At 36.2% G+C, this 23775-nt stretch overlaps 1 protein-coding gene across 1 annotated transcript; it reads left to right on the forward strand.

The window, feature by feature from the left end:
• Positions 1–82: 82 nt before the first annotated feature.
• Positions 83–22504, forward strand: LOC132341936 (aldehyde dehydrogenase 1A1). Its single transcript, XM_059874088.1, has 12 exons — positions 83–239; positions 4127–4267; positions 7097–7226; positions 8324–8385; positions 10400–10528; positions 12970–13083; positions 14683–14785; positions 15351–15535; positions 17023–17187; positions 18998–19155; positions 20762–20836; positions 21911–22504. The coding sequence occupies exons 2-12, from the start codon at positions 4193–4195 to the stop codon at positions 21981–21983; spliced, it is 1269 nt and encodes a 422-aa protein (XP_059730071.1). The 5' UTR covers positions 83–239; positions 4127–4192; the 3' UTR covers positions 21984–22504.
• Positions 22505–23775: the final 1271 nt, after the last annotated feature.

Genomic DNA, 23775 nt, shown 5'->3' on the forward strand with positions numbered 1-23775 from the left:
ACCCAGCTGTAGTTCAGGCATCTATCAGTCTGGCAGCTCTCAGCTATGAAAGGTAGGTTTATTCACTGAAACACGGAACAGACAACAACTGTGTATGTGTTACTAATACTGTTGCACTCTTTCTTCCCCTGCAGATATTTATAAACAATGAATGGCACAACTCAGTCAGTGGTAAAAAATTTGCAGTCTTTAACCCTGCAACTGAAGAGAAAATCTGTGAGGTTGAAGAAGGAGACAAGGTAGGGTTTTCTTCCTTGCCCTTAACTGCAACTTTAATTTCCGTGCATCTTAAAAGTAGGAAGGCAAGCAGCCATTTGTGCAATGTAAAACCACCTCAGAGGGACCTACTTCATCCTGCACACTCTCTTTCACAAACTCTTTTTTAATAAACCATAATATTTTTCGGAAAGAGAGGCTGAAAAACTGCTTTACCTGCGGCTCATATGAGAAAAGTTCTGAAGAAGCTTTTTTTTGCTTATCTGTTTTACTAATATTATTGATTCTTTTTCTTATGCTCATTGACATCTAAAAAATTTAGGTGGGATTTTATTTTTCTCTTCTATTTTCTTCGTTACAAATTAATATATTCTTGTTCATGGCACATTTATATAAGGCTTTTCCTTGCAGAAAATATAAAAAGGACAAATACCTACCATTTCCCACAAATTCTCTGAGGATCACTACCATGAGTATTTTTAGCTAAACGTGGTCTCAGTATTGCCCCCTACAAATATTTTGTTTTGTGAAAAACATATTGGAACATAGTCCTAAAAATTACTTTCAAGTTGAAGGGAGCCTATCAAATAGTCACTAATTCCACAAAACAGACCTCCTTAATGCATGTTGAATCAATGAAGCAGATGACTAAAAATATTACTCAAAACTGTAAAGAAACATAATTTTTTAAAATTTTTATGAGATTCTGTAGTAGAACATTTCAGACAGATGCCATGTAATCACAGATATAATGAAAACCTAGGCACTTGTCTCTGTATTTTTGTTACATTTTGTGTTTTTCTTATGACCAGGATTTGCCTAGTGCTACCCTACAGTTTAAAAATAATGAAGGAGGTAGTTTTTTTTATATGGGATAGACAATGTGCTTAACAGCATTAAAAGTACTGAGCAAAGAAAGGGTTTGTTGATATATTCTGAGGAAGTAAATACAAGAAATGAAGGTCTTATTTCTACTTTATGAGATGACTGTAACTGGAAATAAAGCTGGTTTTATAATTACTGGTTTGGTTCTTGCACATATAGATTTAATTTTCAACAGTTTCACTTCAAATTTAATTTTCCATCCAAAAATGAATTTTTTTTTCACATTTCTCACAAAATGATATATTCATTTTAGTCAAGAAACAGGCATCTCTACAATGCTGCGTATAAGAAGCATTTCTTAAGTTTAGCATCAAAATGTTAAACACATTTTAATCCAGTAGAACTAATGTAAAACTTGTAAGTTTGTCTGTGTTCTAAGTTCACCAAAAATTATTGCCAACATAATAAGCACATGCTTTTTTCAAAATCTTTTCATTTACTGTACAGAAATTCACACTGAAATAAAATTCTCTTTTGAGAAATACACTCAGAATGATGTAATAACAGCTATCCAATTTTAGTTCAGACATCTATCAATTAAATCTTTCTCACTCTGGTCTGTAATCTCATCTAATAATTTCTGTCTCTAATGCTGCCTAGTACTTGAGCAATAGTGACCACCAATTAGTAAGAAGGTCATAATGATGTCATATTTCAAACATTTTCATAGAGAAACATGGCTAAGAAAGTTCTAATTATTTCACCGGGAATGAAATAATTTAAAAAAATCCAAACACCTGAAGTTTTTCAAAGGTTTTTCTTTTCTTTAATACCACTATAAGTAGTGCTGAGACACTGATAATTTATCATCCCAAATTAAATTACTTGTATCCTGCAACTGTTCAGTTATCATTCAAAATTTTTGTAGCTTTATTTCCTGACAAGCTCTCTAACAATTCGTTAAATAAAAGAGATCATACTATTCAAAACACAGGTTTGCTTTCTCTTCAATAATTTTGCAAACTAATGTGTAATGACAACTGCTATTAAGTAAATTGCCTAGTGAATTGTGCAGATCTAGTAAATTACATGGCCATTATGAACCTAATATGCAAGAGGCTAGACTTCAGACAATGAACCCAGAGATTTTAGGAATTTAATTTGTGCATACAATAGGGTTGACAAAGGGCTGTCCACTGCCTTGCAGTGGCATTTTAAAAAACAAGAGGAGATTACAAAGAACAGACATGTATGTGGGTGGGAATTGTTTGCTTCCAGTTTGATGGCTCTTTCAAGCTACATTCCTAATCCTAAAGACCCCTAGTGATAATAAAGCAGCTCATCAAATGGTCAGCATATGTAAACTAAAGGTACTTCTGTAAAAAATCTAAACCAGCTCAGAAAGGAGGTTTTATACTCATAGAATAGATTTATGTAATGAAATTAAATTTATACAGTTGAAGAACAATATTTTTTATTACTTTTCATTCGCAGCCCTCTATTACTCTTATACTATTTTTCTCAGTTTCAATTACTCCTGCATTTCTAGTAGAAAGAACACCAGACAATGTAGATTTAATTTACATCATTCATACTCATATGATATTTTTTCTCCTTCTCCTTTTCCAGTTAAGGCCAAGCCACTGCCCTTAGTCCTACTGCAAAGATGTAGAAAATCTATGATAAGGTCACAGATCATGATGAGGTGATTGACAACATGCTGACAGATTCTGAAGAAAATCAGTTCTTAATTTGGTAGATTTTAGGTGCCTGGTGTAGGTGATTGGTCAGTATCACTCTATAGAAATGGCTATGCTATTCGTATAGTTCCTTCCTACCTTTTCCAAACTTTTCTGGAAAAACTTTTGGAATTTCTGTGGCCTTCTGCTTCACAGGTCTGTCCTGGGCTTTCCAAGCCACTACCACACCCCACTCAAAGATTCTTAAAATTACTTGATGACTACCAATAGCAGTTAAAGATTCAAGACCAAGTTCACATTTAAAACAATTGACCATAGTGTTGACTTTGTTGAATTTGCTGACTTAATCAACCTTGATAATGATTTCCCTGGAGGAGATATTAGCATACAGCAGGACAAAAAAAAATGTTTGAAAGATATCCTTCAAACATTGCATGCAAATTCTCTGGGAGACGTGGCCTATATATTAACTCCTTTTTATTCTTTTTTTCCTCAAAATTTTTCTTTTCTGACAAAAAATCTAGATTAAACCTCTTTTCTATGTCACCATTTTCATTGGTAAATTTTAAAAGAAATATTGAAATACTGAAGAATTCCAAGTACTAAAAGCCTTTTTTCAAGAAATTGTTCTTGCTTTTCCTTAAATCCTGGAATACCCTTTGCACAGAATAGTTTCATTCTAGATTTTTCTTCTATAGTGGAAACCAAATGATAAATAACAAAATATGTGATAAAAAATATTAATGGACCAACAAATTAGCTGACATATGCAAAGACAGTGCTTAAACTTCAAAATACCTAGGCTTAGCTTTGTAAACATGCCTTCTTTTAATTTTTAAAGTAATTTTATACATAAATATTTCTTAAAACCCTCAAAAATAAATTTACTGGTTTGTCTTCCTTAATAATAAATTTGTGTTGATTTTATGAAACATCCTAAGGAACAGGCTTTTCTAACATGGGCTTCATTGCCCCTGTAAGATACTTTCAGATGATAGGTAATTAAGCATTTACCTTACAGACTCAGGCTTCTCTTTGTAAATAAAAGAGATGATATCATTAATGCATATGCTTAGTGTATAGGAAGGGCTTAAAAATCTAAATTTTAAAAATAAAGTTCTTTGATGTATTTTTATTTTGGAAACTTTGAGAACCCATCTGTTTCTCACAGAATTTTACATTCCTGAAATAACAACAGAAGGGTTTGAAAGAAAATAGCCCACGTATTCAACATTACTGGTACTAATTTTTATTAGATTGGGGTTTTTTTCTCTTATTTCAACTTTCTGTCAAACTTATGCTGAACTTCACACATGGAACAGCAGAAAAAAGGCTTATGACAGAGCCGATTATTGATCACCTAAGTGTTTTTGTTTTGCCTACAGGCGGACGTAGACAAGGCAGTGAAAGCAGCTAGAAAGGCTTTTGAGCTCGGGTCAACCTGGCGCACAATGGATGCCTCAGAGCGAGGAAGGCTCTTGAATAAACTCGCTGACTTGGTGGAAAGAGATCGTCTGATTCTAGCTGTGAGTACGAGATGTGAACAAAAGGACAAGAAGGAAAGTCCTGATTTTTACAGAAGGGTTCAGGAGAGTTTAACAGCCAACTCTTTGGAAAGCTAGGCTGGCTCACTACTTGCTTTTTTCCTCTGTAACAAATGGACTTCTCTAAGCTGGCTTGCACGCTGGTCTCTTAACACCCTATATCCACAAAGTACTTGAGTATTTGATTAGCTTTAAATTGATACTTACACTGCCTACAACCACAGTAATTTGAATCACTGATTCTTAAGGGCCCAGTAATATTGACTCAATGGTTAATGCTCGTCTAAACCAAAGTCTGAATCAAGGCCTAAACTTAAATCAAAGCCTGAATCAAGGCCTAAACTCAAAGCCTGGCTCCATGCTTATAGATGATACAAATCAGAACTAGGAAAGTTGGAACTTCATGACTCTAAATTTTCTTATCCCTGGTCCTTCATTTACTCCAGCTTGCTACTAGTAACTGTTGATAAAGCTTAAGGAGAACCAAAGGCAACAATGGATTATTTTAAAAAGAGCAATAACATGAGTGCTGGGGCATGATGCCCTCTCCTTACAAACCACTGTGTACTGGCTATTTTACCACACTTAACAGAAGCCACATAACTTGTAATGCTCTCACCTACAGATTGTGCGCTAAGGCAAGAAATGACATATAAAATAGAAATACACCACCAATTTGATAAATGGTAGTATCCTCTCCACCTTGCTTAAAACTCCACTTATGATGCTATTATTAAGGTGACTTCTCTGCTATTTCAAGCACATTCTGGAATTAAAATTTAGGTGGGATAATAGTTTGTGCTGAAGATGAATCCTGGTTTTCTACAAACAGCATAAAAATTTAGGCAGGGAGGAGTATCCAACATTCAGGATGATCACTCAGACTGATCTAGCTACAGTTTGAAGTATTTAGCCATTAGACACAAAATATGCTGTAGGTAAGCTCATAAAATTTAAACCTTCAGATATGTGAAATCTGCAAGGCATCTGTTGCCCATTATATAGTAGAGTATCTCAGGAGAAATCTTGTGTGGGTGGAACTTATGTCCTTCAAAATGCTAGATTTGAGTTGAGAGTGACCAAATTCAAAGATAGCTATATTCTAAATACAGCAGTATGCCCTCTTGTCCATTGAATAATTGGATGAGCTGGCATTTCTTTCTTCATTGTACAGTCTAAGGCCCTACAAACGCAAAAAGGATGAAGATACAATCTTTTTTTCCACAGGAAAGATGGAACATTGAATTAGTTTTTGTTTACATTTGCCATTTTCATAATATAAAATAATTGCTTTTCTCTGGGGCCCCTCCCAGGTCTCTATTTTACTGATTTTATTTGTATTTCCTACAACATAATCACTTTATTAATTATTTTCCTTTACAGAAAGGGTATAGATGAGTGAAGTGCTTTCCAGATTTTGATGAAGCGAGATTTTCTCCACTCAGTTTATCCTACCTGCAAAACTAGGTCTATAGAGTAACACATACTCCCACAGACTAGAGATCAAAACAGATGTCCAAAGCTCATTGCAAAGTCATTTTCCTGTGATCATGCATGTGACCGGGATGAAAATTATTCCATTTCAGTGCTTTATTTGTTGATAAGATGTTTCAGAGGCTCAGCAGACCTATAGATAGCCAACTGAAAGAGTAAGTCAAAGCAAGGTACTGGAAGAGCCACTGAGAACTGTTACTATAAATTCAATCTCTTGTGATGTTGAAGAGATTCAGAGATTTCATAAGTTTGAGGCCACAGAAGAATTTTCTCCCATGTCCAAACAGAATGGAAATGGTGCCACACATATTATGCCTGGAATGGCAAGGGCATATCTCATTTAATCAGTCCCTTGTTGCTGAGAGCCATCAAGCACTGCTGCCTTCTCTGTTTGTTCTGTTCTCTTCCCAAGTATTGTATCTGAAACGTTTCTGGTTAACTAAAAATGGGGACTTCACAGGGGAGTTGTTGGTGAAAAACTGTTCTTGGAGTATCAGTCTGTTGATCTGACTGGAAATGATAAAGAATGCCAACCTGATTACATCTTGAAATTATAGTTTAGATCTTAAAACTATAGTTTGGGCTCTTCCTGCTGAACATGTTCATTCACAGAGTTGAAGGTCTTCAATCTCTCTGTTTTTGAAAACTTGAGAAAAATATTTTTGAAGCATCAAAAATATGTGGACACTATTTAAGGACTGTTCATGATCTTTATGTCCCAATAGCAGGGGGCATGGAAATTAATCCAAACTACGTTCCTTAGATTTGGCTGGAAATCAACCCTATTTAGAGACTCTCTTCTGTAGAAGTATTTATTTCTCTTAAGGAATTTTTCTCATGTAAGAATTCTAGACGGCTCAGATCTTTCCCTTGCACATCAAACACTCAAGGTGTATTTAGGGTATTTTTTACCAGACTTGAGTCTTGCTGATATTTTATTTGCATCAGTTATTTGCACTGTCTCCTTCCTAACCTCCTGATCTTTGCTGGCAAAATTTTTAACATAAAGTAGAACTGTGTAACTGATTCATATGGGTGAGATGTTTTTTGAGTAAACCTTACCACTACAAATGCATTGTGATCATGTTATCTGCGTTGCTCAATACAAACAAGCCATGACGAAAATTTCTCACTATGAAATTGCTACATTCAGTTTTTCAAGATGTGTTCTTCAGAGGGGAGTAATCTAAATGTTTGTTCTAAAGCTGAAATCCTCAAAGTGAACTTCCAAAACCTAAATTACAAAGCACAATCAAAAGAAGCATTATCAGTATTTGATATTATTGTATTGAACTCTTTAATTGCTGTTTTCTGCAGACAATGGAAACCATTGATGGTGGGAAGCTCTTTTCCACGTCCTATTTAATGGATTTGGGTGCCTGTGTCAAAACTTTACGCTACTACGCAGGCTGGGCTGATAAAGTCCATGGGCGTACTGTTCCATTGGGTGAGTAATTCTGAGATAACAAAGCCACAGAACTGAGGCCAACACAAGCTGTAAATAACTGACTTTTATCTAAAAGTTGTGCAGCACTGAAAATATCTCCAATGGAAAATATTTTTGAAAGTTTTTAAGATAGGTTATTAAAGAGCTCTCATAGTTCTCAGTTTAAACATTTAGTGTAGGTCTTCACATTTATTTCTTGTTCCATACACTAACAAGTATTGTTTGTGAACCAAAAAAATTTAACCTGCGTATGCATCTAAGAAATGCGTTAGGCTACTTTTGCATAGCAATGTGTTGTTTATACAAGGCTACTGTAGTGAGGCCTGGGTGTCTACATATTTAAACAAAGATTAGCACAAAGCAGTAATATTTACTTCAGTGATTGGATAATGTGTTAGGAAAAGTACTACGACATAGGAATGAGGAAACAGCACTTGCTAAAATTTCGTCCCATTCCCTTTCCATTTAGCAGCTCTACGAAAACATTGTCTCCCTAGCTACCTTCTCTCAGCAAGGCAAATAAAAGAATGGTAATAAAGAAGGATTTAAGGAAAAGGTAACAAAGAAGGAATTAAGGAAAAGGTAATAAAGAAGGAATTAAGGAAAACTAGTGTGATAAATACTTCCAACTTCTTTGCCTCCTATAGACCTCTATACTAGGTTTAATGGAACACATGTATATGCGAATAAAAGAGAATTTTATATTTAATGGATTTGATTTAAGCTACAATCTAATGTTAAAAAATGTCTGATATGTACCTCGGATTTAAAAGACAAGTTTTTGAATGAAAAAAAAAAAAGGTGATAAAAGAAAAAAGAAATGAGGAATGCTTATTGGTGTGCTGTACATACCATTTTGAGAAGCAGGGTTGTCACTGCAAAAAGACAGTCAGACTGGAAAAATCAAACCTTGAAGCAAGTAGACATTGAATCCAGATGTACTTTATGGCTTACTGCATAGTTAAGATTTTGAAAATATCATTTATAAGAAAAATTGTATCCAGCTAAATTTGGTACCCTACTTTATCATCTTTGTGATTTAACTGTTTCTCACAAATACTTTGTCTCAATGCCTTATTTATTTCTTTTTCCCATAGATGGAAACTTTTTTACCTTTACTAGACATGAGCCTATTGGGGTGTGTGGCCAAATTATTCCTGTAAGTTGGAAACATTTATGTAAATACAAATGTTCCTTGCTACAAATGGAAATGCATTTGAAATTTTACCTATGCAAGTGCATTTGTGAAGCATTAATAACCATAAATTTTCAGGTGCTGAAAGACAGTCTATCCTCACTTCTATAATTCTGATTCATCAGCGTGTGATGAGTTACTTTGCTCCAACCTTGTCCCTCTCCTCCCTGCTCATGGAGAGAAAATAAATCTCAAATTTTGACTTACAAAATAATTTGAAAGATGGAATTGTGTTTTCTTGAAAGTGAAAGAATTAGAAACAAGCATGTAGGAGACTGTAATATTTACAGTCTATTATGTTTAAGCCTATAAGCCTATAAACAATAAGCTCTTTAAGACCTGGAATATCTGTTATGCTCTGTACAGCATTCAGACAGCTGGATCTTTGTTTATAGCTAAGACTCATTCACCATGATGGTGGTACAAGTTACAACACAAAGAATGTGTCCAATAAAGCTCCTGTTTGGCACATCTGAATTCCTAGTTTTGAACTCACTCTTTTCAACTGAAGTTTCAAAAGGCCTACTTCAGTCTGCTCATTCAAAACACTTGAGGAGCTCAAGTTCTAAATGTATTTGTGAAGTCTCTGTAGTTTTGGTGGGTGTTTGTGAAAATAGCTCTATGCACTAGGCTCTCCTACTCTACCCACCACCTTGCACATGGTAGTTATGAGCAGCCTCACCTGACATGCTTGACAACTCAACAGATTGTGAAAAAGTCACCTTGTCTATAAGGTCTGCTCCAACATGTGAGGCCTGCTCATGTTCCCAACATCTTTAAGATGTTCTTGAAAATTTGCTGTATCTTTAGACCACCACATTGATTTGGAGAACATTGCTTGAATATGTTTGTATCCAGCCTCTAGGAGAGCTTGGAAAACTGCTGGTTTAGATCCTCTTGTAGGTCAGGCACAAGACATTTCAAATAAAACACTCAGTCAAGCTATGATATAGAGCTAGAAGCACTAGATGTGGCCATTTAAAATATAATTATCTCTTGGAAGTACAAGCAGCAGCTAGAACAAACACTGACTTCGCTTGTAAAATGCTAAGTATTTCTGAGTATATCTTCTTTTTCTCTGCATTGAAATATGAACCAACAAACTAGAGTTTTCTATAGAAACCAAAACTGTGAGGACTATGTGTATGTTGCAAACTGCTTTGGATAGCTCACCCTTTCCACTTCCTTTCACTTGTGCAGTTGTATGTACAACTTTAACAATGAATATGCAGAAAACCCTGTAATCCCTCACTTTATATAATTTATGATCCCATTATTTTTTGGGCTGGGGTGAGTCTGAAAGGAGACAAGGAGGGAAAAAAAGAAGTGTTGCATGTATGTTCCTCCTAGCCTTTCTACATAATAGGTAACTCTTAACTGCCTTTTCCCCCATTTCAAAAAGGTATCTGTTGAGCTGAGGCTCATGGCCTCAATGCCACCAAAACTACAGTAAATATTCTCCAAGGGGAAAAGCTGTTTTCCCCTGGCCATGCTGACCCTCACACTGCAGAGCATGGGATCCAAAGCATTCAGCTGCTCTTCAGTCTGCCTGAATTGCTCACAACAGACAGCTGCCAGTGAAACCTCCAGGGGAGAGGGCAGGGACAGCATTATGTGTTATTACCTTCTCTCCCTTAGAAAGCTGAATTGGTGATGGATGTGACCATTCAAGACAGCAAAACTCCCAATTGCACCACTAATCCAACAACTGCCTGTAATACTTTGTTAAAGGAGTACACTCATTGTCTCTTGAGCTTGTAACTAAAACCTCAGATCCCCTAGACTTATACATACACAACAATCCCCAGTTTGTACTACGTGGCTTGCCAATTGTTTTTCTCAAAACATCTTCTTTCTGAAAGGAGTTCAACAAAAAGTTCAACCACCCAGCTGAAAATTTGCACTATTATAACAGAAAAAGCTGAGGTATTTTGGTGATGTATTAGAAACAGGATACATTTTCTCATCTGTTTTTCAGTGGAACTTCCCATTGGTTATGTTCATCTGGAAGATTGCCCCTGCCCTTTGTTGTGGAAACACGGTGGTTGTCAAACCAGCAGAACAAACTCCACTCAGTGCCCTTTACATGGGATCCTTAATTAAAGAGGTAAGTCACCAACAACAGGGTTATATGCCCCTCTCAGAAGTGTAAGAGTACACTGCAGCTGAAATGCCACAAAGGTAATACAAGACAGGCTTATTGCATGCCTAGTCTTGCACTGTGGAGCTTACCTTGCTGTAAACCACTGAAGCCAAACCAGGGCAAAAGCATGCATATCTTTCCAGCCTAGTACACACACAAAAAATCCCACAACATCAATTTAGTAACTCCATTCTTTAGCAAATATCTTTGTATTACCAAAGCACAGTACCTTTCAGAGTCAAAAGCAAACAAGGAATCAAGTGCAGAGGATTTGGAGGTGGGTGGCAATGACTTTATTAGCACAGTTATCACAGAAAAGAACCTGCTTGTACAGCTTTTTTTTTTTTTAACTGAACAAAGTTTTCACCCACCTAAGTTTATTATTAACAGGGAGCTGTAAAATCAAGCTGGTGACTGCTGCCAAACTTGTGAATTTTCTTCACACAGAAACTGTGAGAAGACACTTTGTGCTCCTGAGCAAGGGCTGTGCCTGTTACTTCAGCTGGTATCTCCAAAGCTAACTATTGTGCCCTGTCCAGCAAACACCTAAAGAGAACAGTAAAACAGGTTAGCTTTCTTCCCAATAAAATCAATAAATGCAATCTAAGATGTTCAAAGGTTGGCACAGATGTCAATAATCACCAGTGCAGTAACCTTGCAGAGTTTTAGTGGAATGACTTGGCACATTTTTTTAATTCTGCTGTAACACAGTGATTCAACACAGCACACTGACTGGTTGCGTGTTAATATTAAACAGAATCTAAATTATTATCAGAATGGAGCCATGTCCTGCTACTATTGTATCACACAGTAAATGCTATTAGATAATACTGGGGAGGAGGAATAGCTTTTAAAAATATGAGAGAGACCTTCTCTATTCATTTCCAACAATAAGTATCTGAAAGTGTATTTCTCTGAAAAAAGTAGCTTTACAGGGAAATTAGCTAAATTCTGCTATGATCTAATGAAATATCTATTGTGATATTCTGATTTCTTGAAAGGCAAGCTCAGAAGTGGGAATGTGACAAATACCCAGAATATCAAAAATACACTGGACGCCAAGTCCCTGACAGCGATCACTTCAACAGCTGCTTTAGACTTGTGAAAATATCCTGAGGTCTAAAAAAAATTTTTCTAGTTCCCAAATGCCCACTTTAAAAAAAAAAAAAAAAAAAAATATATATAGTCAAAATATAGTCACTTCTGATAACCTTCACTGTCTTGCTTAATGACACTCACAAAACTCCCCTACTAACATATAAAGAAGAGCTCCTAAAACAAACATGGAAATGAAATGCTCAAAGGGAGATTTCTCTACACAAAGTAAGAAAGAAAGGCAATGCTAAGCAAATGGAAAGAACTTCATGGTCTCATCAATTTCAGGGTAAATATTTATCTGGAAAATTAAATGAGCATAACAAGCATTGACCTACTGTATCTGAGCATGAAACTGTAAGGAATAAAAGTTGCTTGAACAAAAGTAACAACCTGGTATCCAAATGCAGGACATGACTTTTAGGAGCTCCACCTCACCACCTGAAATTCACCATTTTCCAAAAAAACTATGGAGCTTTATTTTGTAATTCCAAAGTCCTGTTTAGTGCTATAAAGAGACTTATTGAAGTGATAATGCAGGATATGAATCTATTTGATATTTTAATTCTGTGTTTCTCAAGTGTCATTGAAATTGTGCAGCTGCTTCAAAAACCAACAAAATTCCATCTACTCTTGGCAAATCCTTGGAGTTTGCCTGACAAGCTCCTGGAAGAAAATAGCTTATTTAGTTGGGAATGGAACATATCTAGTACAGGATTTATGGGAAACAATGCATTTGTTTTGAACCATAGGAAAATTTTATTTGCATAAAAAACGTGCAAGATATTGAAACTATGCCTATCTCAGCCTGCTTGTTTATGCTTGGTAGCTGCCTCTTTCCTGCTGTAAGCTCTCATGTTGCCCACTGTACTTTCAACCTACATCCAGAGTTCCATCACTTTTCTCAACTTCAGTAGCAGATCATAAATTAAATTTCATCTAGCATGGATATCAATGTGCAGAAGTCAGCAAGCACATCTGTTGATTCAAACAGCTTTAATGAAGCAGACATGAAAGTAAGCAATATTTCTTTACACATCTGAGTGACAAAATTTTAAAAAATATTTCTTCAGAAATGGCACTGACAAAGAATGAAAGCAATAGATTCATTTGGGAAAAAGCAAAAAAGACAGGCGAAAGAAAGAGGGTGCAAATTGTGTGAGAATGAAACCTTGTGGGGCTCTAGGGCTGAGAATAAATATATGGCTAGGAAAAGGTGGCTGGAGGACTGAAAAGGGAAGACCATGCAACACATGTTCTTAAAGTTATTATCCTTCCCCAAATTTACAGGATTCTTTCTTCCAATTCAGGCAGGATTTCCACCTGGAGTAGTGAATATTGTGCCAGGCTTTGGACCCACCGCTGGAGCAGCAATTTCTCACCACATGGACATAGATAAAGTAGCCTTCACAGGCTCTACAGAGGTACTATTATGAATGCAAGAAAATATAAGCAGGAAATGTGTCCCTCAGATTCCCAGCAATGATTTAATGTCTAACTTATTCTGTGTAATTATTTTAACTCTCTTCTTTCTTAATGCTGCTGGTTTGTTAAACAAAGTCTGTTTAATGATTTGTTGGTTATTATTAACTTTAAACATATTTAAACAATGTTTGTATTGCTGGAAAGCCCTTTAAACAAAGGCAGTCCATGAGGTACAGTAGATCCTAGTGTACCAAAGGTATTTTAAGTTTTACTCCTTTAAAGCAAAACTTTTTCATAACATTCTTTTTTAAGATGATCTGCTATCTTTGAGTTTAATAACAACAGGATGACAGGAAGGTATACCTAGGAAAAGTCATTCTTCATTCTGCACACTTTTAGGTGAGGTGACAGATTTTTGGTGTTTCATTGATGCTAAGTACCATCTGGGTGGTCTGGGTGTTTAAATATTTATCTGTTAAAAAGGAAGGTCACTGTTAATTTTCCCTAACCTTCACTCTGACGAACTGTGAATACCATGATAGAATATTTCTCATTGCAGGCTATATATACGATTAAGGATTAGCTATTTCTTTGATACAGGTCATTATATTGTCTGTCTAAATGCATGCTAAATGGAAAAACTGCCATCTGGTCTCTTAACTTCTTGGATATAGACTCCAAAGATAAATATCATAGCTTCATGTCAGGGATCAGTCCACACTGAGTGCAAGAGTTATGCTTACTCTCAGAAACCATCAGCTCTCCAGTAATGAGATATGAAAACAACCCAAAATCCTGACATCTGAGAAATATCCCACAGATGTTGCCAATAGTCAGTGACAATTACAGTTCCCAGTGCCCAGTGATCCTCCAAAGGCAGAGGGACCAGAGGTTGTATTCTAGAGTTTGGTGACTGTTCTCTTCTTGCAGTGCAATTTAGCAGTGAGAAATGAGGGCAGGAAGGCTGACAGAGGGAGAAAGTTTGCCTGATGGTTGCTACACACAGGCAGTTAGAGACCAAAGCCACAAGAGCTACGAGCAGATTTTTCCTTCACAGCTTTTCCAGGGCAGTTCATACTAAGTAGTTAATTCAGTCGTGTCATCAGTAGAAAAAAGCAGGGCAAGGGTCCTAGCTTGCAGTGCTCATTTCCTGCTCTTCGTCCATCCAGGGGAGAAACTGAAACAAGGAAGAGTGTCCATGCAGCCAGTGTAGATTGTCTCGTAAACTTTGTGCACTAAAGAGCCTTCTCACGCATAAAACAAAGGAATTTTAACCTGATGGGAGTAACAGGTGAAGCAGCAACCTGTGCCTGCTTTAGATTAGAGATATGTGCAAGTAGAGCGGTAGCAACTGAAAAAGCACCAGGTATCTTTAGCATTACAGGGGGAAACTCTTCTAGAAAGCATTTCCAGTTCATAGGGTGCAAGTCCCCTGTACCCTGACTCTTTTCAGTTGTTTTATTTTAACTTATTTTTCATTTTATTACTGGGATAGTAGAAATGTCTCAACTGATTTCCACTTTTGAGGAAATCAGAAAAGTATTATAGAGGCCATTATGAACTTTTTGACATGAATCTTTCCTCTTCCTACCTTTTAGGTTGGTCAACTGATTAAAGAAGCAGCAGGCAAGAGCAACCTGAAGAGAGTTACCTTGGAACTTGGAGGAAAAAGTCCTAACATTATATTTGCAGATGCCGATTGTTAGTAGCAATTTTATCATATGAACTACTACTATTGAAAATCCAATATGCTTTTTCCTTTCTTTGCCAGTAAATTAATTGAACCTTTTCAAAAAATAAGTAATTTTTAATGCTTTCTGGTCATGCCATAATTTTAAGTTAGATTGCTGCCAATGTCAATTGCTCCTGATTAAATGTGGAGCTCTGAAAGCCTGTTCACCCTTCATGTAATTAATGATCATCCTAATGAAACATGAATGAAGACTGAAAAGAAGATAGAAGGATCTTAAACAGGTTTATTAACTTCATGTCTAAATACTCTTCTTGACCCTCCTGACAGGGCAAATAATGTTAAATCTGCATTTCCACAGAATACCTGAATGTGTGTTCAGCTAGGTGTACCGTGATGCTCTTGAGAAGGGTAGTTGGGACACAAGTAAATGGTTGTATATCTATCTGTGTTTTAAAGGGCCATAAAAATAAAAAGTGCTAGAAAGGGAAATTAGATGGGTGACAAAGATTAGTAAAGAATTTATGATGTGACGATTCAGGTTTATGATCTGATGAACTCTGCATTTCTTTGCAGTGGATGCTGCTGTGGAGTTTGCCCATATTGGTGTGTTCTATCACCAGGGACAATGCTGCATAGCAGGATCTAGGATTTTTGTGGAAGAGCCTATTTATGATGAGTTTGTTCGCCGGAGCATTGAAAGAGTAAAGAAGTATACTCTTGGGGATCCTTTGAAGCCTGGTGTACAGCAAGGCCCTCAAGTGAGTAATATTACATGTTTTCAGACTAATTCTGTCATGACACCACAATTTAATGTCCTTCCAAACCTACTGTCGCACTAGTTTCAAGGCTAAGTACAGTTTTGTAGAGGTTAGTCTGGAGTACAACGAGGAAGAAATCAGAGTGATTGTTATTTGTACCAGTATCATAGGCCTAAGGTCTCTTTCTCTTTTTATTATTGAAGGTGAACAATTATAAAAAATTGAAATGCTTTGACAAAGCTCCAATGCAAGATCTGTAAAAGTGCAAGTACAATCACCTATGTCATGTAAGAACTTGCTACCTTTTCATTCAGATAGTGCCACTATAAGTGACTAACTTGAAGAAATAAGACCATTAAAATCTTTTCCCCTTTTTCAGGTTACTTGACTTTTATTATGCTGCTCTCAGTTTTAGAATATTACACAATCAAAATGCAAGAGTTTTTTTTCTCCTTTTGTTAAAAGATCATACCAACAGCTTTCCCATCAAATGAATGTTAAAATGCAGCATTAAAAAGAATTGCTATCACAATGCTGTGAACTCAACACTGTTACAGTAGATCTCATCTAGTCTTATTCCCACATCAGCTTATATTGCAGGACATGGAATAAAAGTATGGAAAAAAGCACTGTAGTAGAGACAAAGAAAAAGTAGGAGACAAAACCACTCCCATGCATTTGATAGAGTAATATATTCTTTACTGGTTATCACAGTCATTTTGAGTAATAAAAGACACCCAGTAAATTGGAAAAAAATTGCACTCCCAGCCACAAAATATTTGGGAAATGTAAAAATATTATTTTAATATCCTGGAATATGTTTTGATACAAGAAAATAAATTCAGCAGAATAAATTTAAAAGTCAAAGGGCAGGAAGATTCAGAAAAGTAAACTCCATTTGTCTGGTGCACAGCTAATATAAAATTAACAGAAATGCTCTCTCATATTATTGTGGCTTTATTGAGTTTGGATTTCACGCTAACAATTCAAATGAGAGATGTAAATACACTCTTACTAAAAATTAAGGAAGTTAAACATGTGAAAAAAGCAATAATGAAAATATTTGAATGAGCATAAAGACTCTTTCTCCTCCAGTCTCATACTTTGCATTTTTAACCTTTTTTTATCCTTAGCAACCTTTAGCTGAAGTTTAACTACTTTACAGATTAGAAAATATTCTCCTTTTAGAACTGGTATGATTCCTTTAATGGAAAATTATAAGTATGGGTGCAGCTGCATTTCTTATATAGTAGGTGTGTTAAATATCTCTCTTTGTTCTCAGATTCCATGTTACGTGTTCTAGAGTAATTCTTTCTAGAAACAAAAAATTACAGCCTGTGTCAGGTCTATTCACTGTGGTGCATTGCCACAGAGAAAAAGCCATCTTTTTCTCCAGCTCACAGGGACGCAGGTTTAGGTTAATAAGCTAGAAGACCAACTGTTATCAGTGTGTGTTGTTTTCATTCCTGAAATATCTTTTCATTCAGATTGATGAGGAGCAGTATAAAAAAATCCTGGACCTAATTGAGAGTGGGAAAAAAGAAGGAGCCAGACTGGAATGTGGAGGAGGTCCATGGGGAGACAAGGGTTACTTCATCCAGCCCACAGTTTTTTCTAATGTGACGGATGATATGCGCATTGCCAAAGAAGAGGTAATTGAGTCTTCAGCAGTCTCTTCTCTCACAGGAAGCTGTCTGTTTAAATATGTGCTCAAAATATTCATTTAGAAGGCCAAGTGACTACATGAAAATCCTCTCATTAAACCTGTTGCTCTATCTTGGCGGTGTTTAAAGTGCTTTTGTGGTTTTCTGGTGCCCATTTCACCAGATTGCTCAAGGAGGGAGAGGAGTATGAGGCTGCCCTGCCAGCAAAGGCTCCTGCAGTAGATAAATGCTGAGGTTTGGATTGTTTGATTGCTCCATACTGTCCATGTCTCACATGTCAAAGTCAAAGTGACCTGTAAACCTTGGAGGCACAACTTGTGAATGTTTTACACTGCCTAAGGAGCCACTTTACTTGGTGTTTGTATGCACTAGGCAGCTACTTTGCAATGTGAGAAACTAGCTGGATTGCGCTTCCGGAGGCATTTTGTTTGGGACATTTCATTTTGCCCCTGTGAGCAAACTTAGATCAGTTTGCAGATGTGTCTACACTTCAATGAAGAATCTGCTACTGTCCCAACTAAGATGACAATGCTAAGGCACCAGTGACTGCCTGGAAGGAACCAGAGACATTTGGGAGTGCTGAGCTTCCATCTGAGCTAGTTCTCTACATAAAGACTCAAAGTCAAGTCATGACCTCTTTGCTGTGTTTTTTTACATTTATCTCAATCAATAACTGCTGCAATTGGGCTGCAATTGGTGTCCATTTCACTACTTCATATTAGAAAGCTGATGCAGTCTCCTAAGCATACTTACTACATCCAGCAAGAGCCAACAGCCTGAGCTAAAATGAACAACAGAGCATTTGGAATTAATTGTGGTAGGAAGAGGGTTGTAAAACCTGATAGACTTGTATGAGACAGAATTTGATTGTTTCCACCATACTATGAGTCAAGTAGAAACACCACAGAGTTACAATTTTTTCGCAGTTCTGTTAGTTATCCTTTGGTCAGTAGTACAAGAACCGCTCCTCACATTATTTTAAGTGTAATGGACAAAGAAGCTACAAATAGCCAAGACAGTTTAAATAATATTAATCTTTAAAGAATATCTGAGTATTGAAGTTCACAACTTGAACACTTGGAGGAATGCTCAGTGGTTTTCTGATCTACGGAAATCAATCCTAGAACTCTAGCTAGAAACCAGCACTAAAAACTCAGTCAAGTAGAAAGCTCACAGTCTATGGAAATGAGTTAGATGCTGTAAGGCACCCCTCAGCCTACACAGTCTTGGTGTTCTGTGATAGGCACGGACACCTCTGGCTGAGAACTCTGACAAATGGTAGCAGGAAGGCTGAACTGAAGGACTATTTTCTTACCTGACACCCACATGGAAAGCAGAATTAGTTGTTTCACTTGGAGTACATTCTCAGTTGTGCAGCTACCCGCAGGGATAAAATTCTAATAGTAAATCTGGGCAAATGAAAATTGAATGTCTTTCTTGACTTTACAAATAGGGCTCGTCCAGAAAACAGGAGTTTGTTGGTAACTAGTATAGACACGGAGCACACTGTGACTCCATGCTAACTACCTTTATGATGGGTGCCTTTTGATCATTGTTTATTTGTTTTCATTGTTCATTTATGGTTTTATGAATTATTTACAATAGGTAATCTTGACTTCCTTCATATTGCAAAAAAACTTTATGCAAATATACAGTATTTTTTAGAACTTGATACATTCTTGACTGAATGAATTCAGGAATAAGGCCATCTGACAGAAGTAAACTTAAAATACATCAATTACTTGAAATAGTAAGTTATTCTAATTCACTTCATATTTTTTTCATGTGTTTGTAACAGATATTCGGACCTGTTCAACAAATCATGAAGTTTAAAACCGTAGATGAAGTTATCAAGAGGGCAAATAATACCACCTATGGCTTGGCAGCAGCAGTTTTTACCAAAGACATTGACAAAGCATTGACATTTGCAGCTGCCCTTCAGGCTGGAACAGTATGGTAAGTAAAGTTTTTTTAATTTTTACTTTAGATCTGCCAGTGTCAATGGCAATTGTGAGACATATTCACAGTATTTTGGGTGGTCTTTTTTTCATATTTATTCCTTGTCATCTTTATAGAGGTAGATCATTGTCTCTTCTGTTTATCTTTCCCATATATTTCCCTATTTAATGTGTTACTAAATAATTACTTCTTGTTAGTCATCATACCATTTTCTGATCAACTTAGTCCAAAAAAGGAAATTTACTAAATTTCCTAAATTTCCTAAATTTCCTAAATTTACTAAATTCTAAAAAGAACAGGAAACTAAAGAAAACGCTGTGAGAGTGTCCTTTACTTCTGGATCTGGGGATACCAAATAGAGAAATAATGAGATTGGTTTTTGTATTTTATTTTGTGCAAAGAAGGTAATTATCTGAAGTTCAGTGGCCATTAGCCTGGGCAGAGCCTTTCCCATTTCTGTGATGGGAAAGATTGATAAAATGTGATTGAACAAAGAAAGGACATACAAGCTGGGAGAACTACTAAAAGGCCCACTATTTCATATAGGTTGCCTCTTGTTTTCCATAGAAAACAAGAGGCAACCTATATGAAACTGGAAAAGAAAAAGCTATGAAATGAAGGAGGGAAAGCTTGGAGGCACAGCAGGGTCTAATGACAATCACTGACAAAAACCTGCATTTCCCTACAGTTATTTCAATGCATGAGAAGGAGAACAACCAATTTTACTTGAATGTAAAACCTGTGTCCAATTTACATTTTATCTGGAAGCACTTGCGACCAGCACAAATTCCTGCCCAAGTCCTCTGATCTAAGAACATATGCTTTCCAAAAATAAGCTAACAGTCCTGCCTTCAGAGTTGGTATTCTTTATATGGAAGAAAGTTTAGAATAGAAGTGGAATATTTGGGATTTCCTTTTTCATGATTGGTGGTCTAGGAATCCTTAGCTATGAACAGAATCTCTTTTGTTGAAACCAGTAGACTGGCAAGGAGGATAGAATATAAAATATTGAGGAAATAGAGAATATCTGATTTGACAAGGCTGTAAGACATAAAGAGCTTCTCAGCTAGGAAATGGGATGCACCTTCTGCCAAAATGCTTCATACCTAAAAATTTGCCTGTGAAATTCCTTTCTTACTCATTATTGTGTCTTTGTTCTCAACCACAATACAGAATAAGGTTTAACTGAGTAGAACCAAACAAAACTTCCTAAATATATAGTGAAGCTATCCTGCATTTATCTATTGGAAAGGTACATAAACTCTTCTGCAGAACCCTTATCTGTGGATAACCATTTGTGAGAGAGCTTATGTACAAATTAAAAATGTTATTGCAATGATCAGAGAAAGATATGAGTGTCTCTCACCTTGAAGACTCTTGTTGAGTTTTAGTACTCTGATAATAACTAGTTGTTATTTTTTATGTTGTTGTTTTTGATGTTTCATTTATCTAAACTTCAAACTACATATATTTTTACAAATATATACTAGATGTTGTTTGTGACTATGACCATAGGCTTTTTAGAAGCGACAGAAAACCTCTGATTTTCAGAAGAGAAAAAAAAATTTTTACACTGTCAAAAGTAATTTTCCTGTTCTTCCAGGGTTAATTGCTATAGTGCATTGTCTGCTCAATGTCCCTTTGGAGGTTTTAAGATGTCAGGAAATGGACGGGAAATGTAAGTAAATACTTTTAAAGCTGTAGATTCACAGGAAATTCAAAATGCAATTCCAAACCCTGACTTAAAATATGCATAGCTAGGATGTCCAGTTTGAGATTTTGGCAAATATAACTCTAGAGTTCTTAGTGGCATCATGTTGTCAGAGGCAACATCAACCAGCAATTCCTCTACAAAATAAATAAAAAAATTTCTTAGAGGCACACTTTTTCAATATGACTAATTCACAGTATATCGTGGTTGTAGTATACTGGTAAGCATAACTGACCAATGTGTTTATGGTTTATATTTTTTGCACATATAGAGAATATTTTTTGGATTAATTTGCTGGAAATCACAGACTACCAAATGTCATATACTAACAAAATTCCTCGCCAAAAATGAAGGGAATCAGTAACCATTTTCACCCAGCACAAGTGTCCTGAGCACAGATTTCTGGTTTGCTTATATAGCTATCTAATAAGACAGCAGTGAGATCTGTGTAACATTATGCTGTAGCAAACCCTTGTTCCACAGAACAATCAGTTATGTCTAAATAGTTTGACTACATCAGATGTCAAATAGTTAGGAATACAAACAAGCTTCATCTCATCACTGAAAACATAAAGGTGAAACATGCTCATAACATGTCAAAGATTTCAACTCTTATTCACTGTCTCAGTTTTCATCATGGAATAATTTTGTCCCCCATTTACTTGAGATGAAGTTCCTATTCTTTGACTCTGAAAAAAGCTCTTGACATCAGAAGAAGAGCTTTACAAATAACTAGCTGAACATACTTGTGAAGATCTAACATGCTCTTGATCTGCTGTAAAGAAATCCGGTTTAGAAATACTCTAAACACCACTCACAGGAATAAAACTACTCTCTCTGCCATTTTTCTCAGAAGAACATTGCTGTAGCTTTTCAAAAGGTTTCCAGGAGCAGTATAGCTGCACAGCTGCCTTCCAAATAAGTCCAGTGTACTTGTTATATATCCGGCCAATTGCACACTACCGCTGAAAATCCCATCCAGAAAAATACTCATATAAGAAACGTTAGCATAAATGCTGCTCTTGGTTCTCTTTTATCTAGGGGAGAATATGGACTTCATCAATACACAGAAGTTAAGACTGTCACCATCAAAATCCCTCAAAAGAACTCTTAATGCTGTTTGAAGTGCAGAAATTAACATCTTCAAATGATTCTGAAAAGGCTATCTGAATTCTCAATTGTTTTGTTGTCCAAGTGGTGCATTAACTTGTCTGCTTTCTGACTGCACAAGAAGTACCTTCTTACGTTAACAATATAAGGAATGGCATAGAAAAAATATTAATGTGATTAATTATGAAAAGAAATCTTTGATGTCTGGCTCACAGCTAACTCTTTAAAATTCAAATCCAGAAAGATCTGCTCCTGTTTGCGGTTGTAGTGCTCTGTATTGTTACGAAAATTTTCCTTTTTCAGTATATTCTGCTAGTATAGTTTGAATTTATGTGCTCTTGTAAGTGTTAGATGTCAAGCTCTCCTTGCATTTGCTTTGTGGCCTTAACAAAAGCACTAAACAGTAGTTAGCAGACGTTTCTATGTTTCTCTAGATAAATTTCTTAGACTATTAAACTTGTTCATCATGCTGCATGAATGTAATCTGTATGTTAAAAAAATATTAAAAGTCACCTACAAAACCTAGTACTACTCCCTTCATTAATCTTTTCTATTATACCGGTTTACCACTGGCCAAAACGTATCAGAGGTACCTGTGGTGTGTTCAGGTCATCAGAAATTAACTACATCTGCTATATGGAGGCTAAAGACCCCAATATTTTGCCAGTATTATAACTGGAAAAACATGAATAGAGTGAACAAAAACAGCACAGTAAACAATTTGCAAAGAGCCAGCACTTGGCTTTGCAGTGGTAAGTGCATAACAAATCTTAACAGACTATGGGCAAGAAACAGAGGAGAGATAGAAGAGGAGGGGAGGGGAGGCAATCTCCTTTGTGATTTATGCTTGCTACATTTTTCCTGTACTCACATACTTTCATGTAACCAGCCTGTTCTCTTCCCGCTTCTGTCCTCCTCCAAGCCATTGTCTTTTATCATCCTGTTTCCTCATCTGTTGCTTACAGCTGCTTATTCTCATAAAGACTGTCTTTAAACACCTGTGTCCCAAGCTGATGATAAGCTCAGCTCTGGCATTTCCCTGCTCTCTAGCAGCTCAGCTGCCAGCCCCCTCATGGCCTCTCAGCACCAGCAGCCACCAGGAAAGCTCTGGGATGGTCGCCTCCAGGCAGCCAGGACACAGCCTGCTGCTGACAGGCTCATATTTTCTCAGGACTGGATCTAGAGCCACAAGTCAACTCCTTGTTGCACAGGCTCAGCCTTACAAATAACCTTGCTCATTGTACAAGCCCTGCCCATTAATAAGAACATGGCACAACAAAAATTTTTAAGCAGCATTATGGAGAATTTAAAGGAAAAAGGGTTCCGTTCATTAGGATACACTGGTCACTTTTTAGCTATTTTTCTTTTTAAAAAGATAGTTAAAACAAAATACAGATGAGATTTTCACCCTATGACTCTTCTTAGAATGTCTTTTTTCATGAAGAACTGGACGTAAAATTTGTGGTATTTCTCTCCACAGCCTCAATATTATCTATTTTTGGAAGGTATACATTCCAAATCCCATATTCAGTCCTCTACAGTAAATTCATAAGACATATTATTCAAACGAATTCTGGTCTCATATAAGAAACAAGTAAAAGACTAATAAAAGAAAAGAAGGAAGAATTAATCAAAAGTAATAGTGTACTGTGAAATAATTCTCAGAGATTTTTCTGAGGAGGATAGTAGAGAGAAGAAAGAACAGAAATAAAAATAAATTACAAATAAATAAAAAAATACTAAGTTGCAGATAAGAAAAGAATGGCAAAATTATCTCAAAGACTTTAAAAGTGGCA

Source organism: Haemorhous mexicanus, chromosome Z, assembly GCF_027477595.1.
Source record: "Haemorhous mexicanus isolate bHaeMex1 chromosome Z, bHaeMex1.pri, whole genome shotgun sequence".
Taxonomy (NCBI): Eukaryota; Metazoa; Chordata; class Aves; order Passeriformes; family Fringillidae; genus Haemorhous; species Haemorhous mexicanus.